Source organism: Solanum tuberosum, unplaced genomic scaffold (assembly GCF_000226075.1).
Source record: "Solanum tuberosum cultivar DM 1-3 516 R44 unplaced genomic scaffold, SolTub_3.0 scf00009, whole genome shotgun sequence".
Classification (NCBI taxonomy): Eukaryota; Viridiplantae; Streptophyta; class Magnoliopsida; order Solanales; family Solanaceae; genus Solanum; species Solanum tuberosum.
The window spans coordinates 3,917,726-3,923,819 of record NW_006238935.1 but is presented as its reverse complement, the minus strand read 5'-3'; the positions used below and the strand labels follow the sequence as shown (position 1 = coordinate 3,923,819).

At 33.4% G+C, this 6,094-nt stretch overlaps 1 protein-coding gene across 1 annotated transcript; it reads left to right on the top strand.

Annotated features, from left to right (window-relative positions):
* The first annotated feature begins 1,351 nt into the window (after positions 1–1,351).
* Positions 1,352–5,798, top strand: LOC102586650 (uncharacterized). Its single transcript, XM_006339324.2, has 6 exons — positions 1,352–1,394; positions 1,478–1,584; positions 1,680–2,147; positions 2,239–2,307; positions 5,251–5,307; positions 5,522–5,798. The coding sequence occupies exons 2-6, from the start codon at positions 1,582–1,584 to the stop codon at positions 5,537–5,539; spliced, it is 615 nt and encodes a 204-aa protein (XP_006339386.2). The 5' UTR covers positions 1,352–1,394; positions 1,478–1,581; the 3' UTR covers positions 5,540–5,798.
* Positions 5,799–6,094: the final 296 nt, after the last annotated feature.

The following is a 6,094-nucleotide window of genomic DNA, read 5'->3' as shown; positions in this document are numbered from 1 at the left end:
AAAAGACAGAGAAATTCTAGTCAAGGTGAGCTTTTTTATGATTCTTCGAATCAACAAAAACAACAAATCGGAAGTATGTCAATGCCTCAACCGCCCCAAAATTGGCCACTAAATGAAAGAGATGAATCACATGATACAAAAAATCTTCCAGGTATTAAATATCATGATATTTATTCTTCAAAAATATGCCTCTTTTTATCTTTGATTTTATAGATTCTGAGCAACAAAAACAACAAATCGGAAGTATGTCAATGCCTCAACCGCCCTAAAATTGGCCACAAAATGAAATAGATGAATCACATGATACAAAAAATCTTCCAGGTATTAAATCTCATGATATTTATTATTCCTTTCATAGTGTAATGTAGTTAAATAATTTTTATATAAATAATAAATTTGCCTCTTTTTATCTTTGATTATTTATAGATTCTAATGAGAGTGAAGAGCAATCTAAGCGAACAAGGGGTCCCACTATGATGCACTCGGGATGGGAGAAAGATGGTGGAAATTTACATATTGAATTGAATGAACATGGTCAAGTTATTGGGTCAGAAGGAACTAGATTGAGTTCAAACCTTGGTGTGCTAGCACGAAATGGCATCCTAGCGCCACTGAATCATAAAGATTGGAGGCTTGTACCTAGTATGTACAAGGATAGAATATGGGCTCATATGAAGGTTCTTAGTATACACAAAACCTATATACGAAGAAGTTTTTGTTTTTATATTTTATTTTATAAATGAGTTGTGTATTAAATATATGTACAGGAAAATACTGACGCAATTGATGACACGAAGCACATACAAATGATGTCATTTGGATCTAAATGGAAAGAATCAAAGCATGAAGCAAAACCATTGGATATGACCCATTTAACACTGATATTGAGCGTTTAGCTCATTGTCCAGATAGAGTTGAAGAAGATCAGTGGCGTTCATTAGTTCATTGTTGGAGCTCAAAAGAAGCAAAGGTATGTGCTAGATTTATATTTCCGCATTTGCTCTACTAAATGAGAATTTCATAGAAGTTGTCATAAATTATTAAAGTCGTGTTTTCCCTGATTATACTTCTTATTGTAGAACAACTAGAAGTTCTTTTTTATTTGTCCCTTTCTTCTGATTGGCAGAAATAATGTTGTTGTACATGTCCAGTTTGCCAACCTGCACAAAATGTTCTTGTATAGAAATTGATTGCACTTTGTGAAACTCAACTATGCTGCTTTTTTATATTTTTTCTTGGCTATTTATTTTATATATTAAAGATTGTGCATGTCCTCTTATATATTGTTGTGTTCAAATTTCTAGGAAAAGAGTGAGAGAAACAAGAAAGTCGAAAATAATTGACTATGCCAACACACATCAGGGAGAAAAAGTCATTCTCAAATTATAGACGATGTACGAAGTAATCACTATTTATTTCTAATATTAAATAATACTTATCGTGAATATTTAATGTCAATCTCTTACTATTCATACAGATGACAAAGATGAATAATGGTGTAAAGCCAACTCGTATTGAGGTGTTAAAAAAACTCACATTAGATCGAATAAAGAACCAGTAAATGAGATAGCTGGTGAAGTTATGGTAAACTCTTACTCTTTAAAAGTATATAGGTACTTTCTTTCTATTACAATTTTTTTTTTTAAAACTTCTCATTACTTTACCTTTCTTTCAAAAAGAAACAAATGGATGATCTTGCCGAGGTGTATCCTGAGTTGAATGTCCCTGGAAGTGCTCCTAATGATGTGTACTCCCATGTAATGGGATCAGACACTCATGGAATTGTCCGAACTCTAGGAAAAGGAGCATCTCCTAGCTTAGTATATGGCCCCGTATATAAACGATCTCAGGCTGAAAAAAGATATTTTGATTCAAGGGTTGAGATGGAAGTTCAAAAAGCTACCTCAGCTATGAAAATTGAGATGACAGAGAAGATGTATGAAGCAAAAAAAGAGATGGAAGCGATGGATAAAAAGTTGTTAGAAGCGAAAGAGGAAGCAAAAGAGAATAACGAAGTGATGGAGAGAAAATTATTGGAAACAAAAATGGATATGGAAGAAACTATAGCGGATAAAGTGAAGGAAGGAATACAAGCATATGTAGAGTCTTTGGGAATTAATGTTGATGCAAATTTAAAATCAGAGCAGGTGAAATAATTTGTTGCTCACAAAAAAATACTTTTTTTTAGATGAAAACTTAGTTTCTCTTAATTATAATAGTCTTCCTCTTTTGCAATAGGTTCCTGATAACCCACTTAAACACTGTCAACAACCATCATCACTTGTTCCAGGTGTTCACACAAGAAAGGTTAGAGAAAATTTCATTAAAATTTTGAATTTTATTTTAATTGCGTAAATCCTAACATTTATATGATCACGAGATCAACTAATTCTTCTTTCTTGTCTAATATGGATTAATCGACAAACTGTTAATTGCGCGTCATGCACACATAAACAGTCTAAGTGATTAGTTTTTTTCTTTTGGTTCTGGTTGTTGTTGCTTTTCAGTTGGTATAGTGAAATTATAAATTGTGTTAATTTATCATATTATTGTCAACTGGTCTAACGATCATTGTAGTCTTGATCCGTATATTAGTTATCTATTTAGTTGCATCACTACCCTTGCAATGATAGAGCTACATGTCAGTTCATACATTAATAATATTTCATTAGGATTAGATAAGTATGTATAGTTATAACCATTCCAAGATATGTCATGAGATGGTGCATTAGGAAAGACTCGGACATTCCATGGTCTAACTCTGTAGAGTTCAATGAAACCATTCATAATGAATGTTTGCAGGAATCCACCAGTATCGAATGTCCAGGTAAACTCACCTATGGAAGGATCATTTGTGCTCTTCCATGATGAAAGGGAACGATGAAAACTAGTTTTCAGATTAATCCCAACCTTCATTCCAGGTAAAGTTGTGTCACCTGGATTGTCAAAACTTTGCCACAGGTAGTTCTGAGGCTTATCCTTGGCTGCATCTCGAACAACAAGATTGCCTGAATCAAGGAGTTGTGCTACTTGATTTTGCCCATGTCTAGTGGAATCGGAGGACCAAATTACTCTGCCAAAACCATTTAGAAGAGTAAGAATTCCTTGTCTGGTAAAATTTAGCGCACTGGATGTGTCATTGAGTGGATTTTCTCCATTACAGGTTAGAACTTGAGACTAAATGAGTTATACGAATAATTTAGTACTACAACAACTACTACGTCTCAATCCCAAGCAAGTTGTAGTAGGTGGATGGCTAGCTAAAACTAGTCATTTTATGATGAATCCTCAAAATACTCATATAAAGATGTTAATTCACTAAAATGTACCTGGGAGGAGATGATTGTAACCGTTGTGACCAGCATGAAGTCTTGTCAACACACCGATCAACGGAGCATTGTTGTAAGTGGCAGGCTCAGTTTGCTCATAGTTATCTCTTTGATCAGTAAAGTTGTCATAGGCATCAGGTCCACCAATAAGAGCACCAGTAAGGAGATTAGGATCACTCGCCTTTCTACTATAACAGGTAGGATAGCCTGCCCGAAAGATAACAAAACTAGGATTAACCTTAAACGAGACAATGGAGGAGGCTCTGTGGTGTACCTGTCTTGGGTTATTGTTTCCATATCCCACCATGTAACTTGTTGCTCTCGGGTTGTCACCAAGAATGTAGTCCACCTAGAACAACATCAAACATGATGATTAGTTCACCAAGAACACATTGCTAGTTCCATGCTTTAATTTATGATGAATCGTCATAATACAGGCTTGTAGCACTCTATCAAAGTTAAAATTTCTACATGAGACTTAGAGAATGAGAGAAGCTCATTCGGAGAAACAGAACCAGAAGAACACTTGAGGTATTTACCAGCAGAGGCCAAATAGTCAGAATAAGTAGTGCCAAGGAATGCAGCACTAGTAACAAAATACATATTGTTCCATCTTTGCCTATAGATGAGACCTCCAGGAGTTTTCTGGGTATTTCTGTCACCCTTTGCAAGACATGAACACATAAAGTTCTTTGCTTTCTGCTGGTACTTCTCAAATACAGGTGCATTATGACCAGCTTTACTAGACATCAAGAACAGCCAACACATAATACCAATTATTTTATCATTGCAACTTCTGATAAGATAATTGTTCATTTCTAGTATGTTTTAATGTTGTTTCTGTGTATATATGGAGTTTTACTGTTTGTACAAGTTTATGTAGTATTATTTGAGTGGCATTGAGTAATCTTCTTTCAACAGCATTTCTGGAGTACGCGTGAAATCAATCTCTGACTTTTGACGTCTTCTCACTAATTTCTCAAACCATCTATTCGAACCATTTTCTCTGGTGTCCTGTGTTGATAGATGATTTGCAGGAACTCCATTCTCTGACATAAAACCATTAGCTACAGTTTTAGATTTTCTCTGAAGACTAATACCTCCTCAGTATTACAAGTCTGATCCTCTTGCTCTATGTCTTGTTGTATTTCTATAGATAATAAGGTATCGAATTGAGTTTCCTCTGTACTTGTTGGACCACCAAATATCTCGCTATATTTGGCATTGGCATCAATATCACCTCCACAACCATCGCAAACACACAACTTGTGATTTTAGCAACACCACCTCTTCGTCTTGAAATCTGGCTCATCCAATTAACTTCAGTTTCCCAGTCTTGTATTTGTCTTCTGTGCCCCAACCATTGTAGCATACAATTCCATATCTTCTTGGTCACACTACATTCAAAGAATAAATGTGAGAATGTTTCTAGGTGTTGGCAACAAAAGACACAATCAGGGAGGACAGTGATTCCAAATTTCTGCAATCTCTCAACTGTTGCTAGTCGTTTCTATATAGCCAATCATAGAATGAATTTAGATCTAGGATGTATCTTTGTATATAAAACAAGATGTTTCCAGGCTACTTTGGGATGAATAGGCATTAAATTTACATACATCTTCCGGATTGAAAATCTATCCCTAAGTTGGGCTTTAACAAGTTGTTGTTGAATTGTCCCATTACTTCCTAGTTTGTTTATTAACTGATCTCTAGATTCCAGTACCTTCCTCACAACCCAGGAAGGTATCTTTGTCTGTTTGTATCCTTGTCCCAACACTAGATGTTTGTTTTGTTGAAGCAATCATATATCTTCCTTTTTTATTTCCTTCTGAAAAAATTGGCACACTTATGTATTCAATGAAATGTTAAGTTTTTGTATGTCGTAAAGTATCAAAATAATCAATTTAACGTTTTTTCTCAGGCTAACATGATCAAGAAGACTGGAACTACCATAGTTGGCACAAATAAAAAGAAGTGGGTATGTTTGAAAAAACTACAAGATCTTTCTTTTCTTTCAAAAGGAGGAAAATTTCATGTATATAATTACTGCTTTTGTCATCAATTCCTTAATATGTTGTTTTAGTAAAAAATCAATTAGTCATTTTTTATATCTCAATTTTTTCTAGTTAACTAGGATCTAATTTCTATTATTATATAGTTATAAAATTTTCTTATGTGCATTTCTTGTGCAGAATTTTCAAGGAAATTGAGGTCAAGTATCGACTTCAAAATGCTCGACTTTTGGGTTGATGATTTTATAAAGATTTATTGCAAATTTATTGGAGATTTTAATTTCATTTGAATTAGGAGTTAATTAGTTGGTTTTATGTTGAGATTATTACATTTAGTTAGATTTTAATTTTACTTGAGATAGAAAAGATAATTTGTTTTGACATTGTTTACTTTTACAGAAAACTTATTAAATTGCTATTTTGTTCTTTGATTATAATATTAGAAAATATTTACTTTATATAATATTTATTTCTTATCATGAAGAAGATAGTTTTGAATGCATAGATTGTTTGTATGTATTTGTGTCTTGAGAAAAACTATATATAGATTTTTCTTGGATGTTTAAGAAACTTGGTAGCGACATTAGAATATTAATATGACATTTAGCAAAATATAAAATAATGTCACCAATTTTTATGACATTCAATAATAGCATTTGTTGACATTAACTAAAGTGTCAGAAATTTCAATGTGACATTTTATAAATGTCACAAGTAAGTGTCTTGAATTTGTTTTACCAACATTTAATCTAA

What these genes read in the sequence shown, in the direction of transcription:
- LOC102586650 (XM_006339324.2), top strand. An exon ending in CAAATTTAAAATCAGAGCAG is followed by an intron (nt 2,148 to 2,238) that starts GTGAAATAATTT and finishes CTTTTGCAATAG; the next exon opens with GTTCCTGATAACCCACTTAA. An exon ending in CAGGTGTTCACACAAGAAAG is followed by an intron (nt 2,308 to 5,250) that starts GTTAGAGAAAAT and finishes GTTTTTTCTCAG; the next exon opens with GCTAACATGATCAAGAAGAC.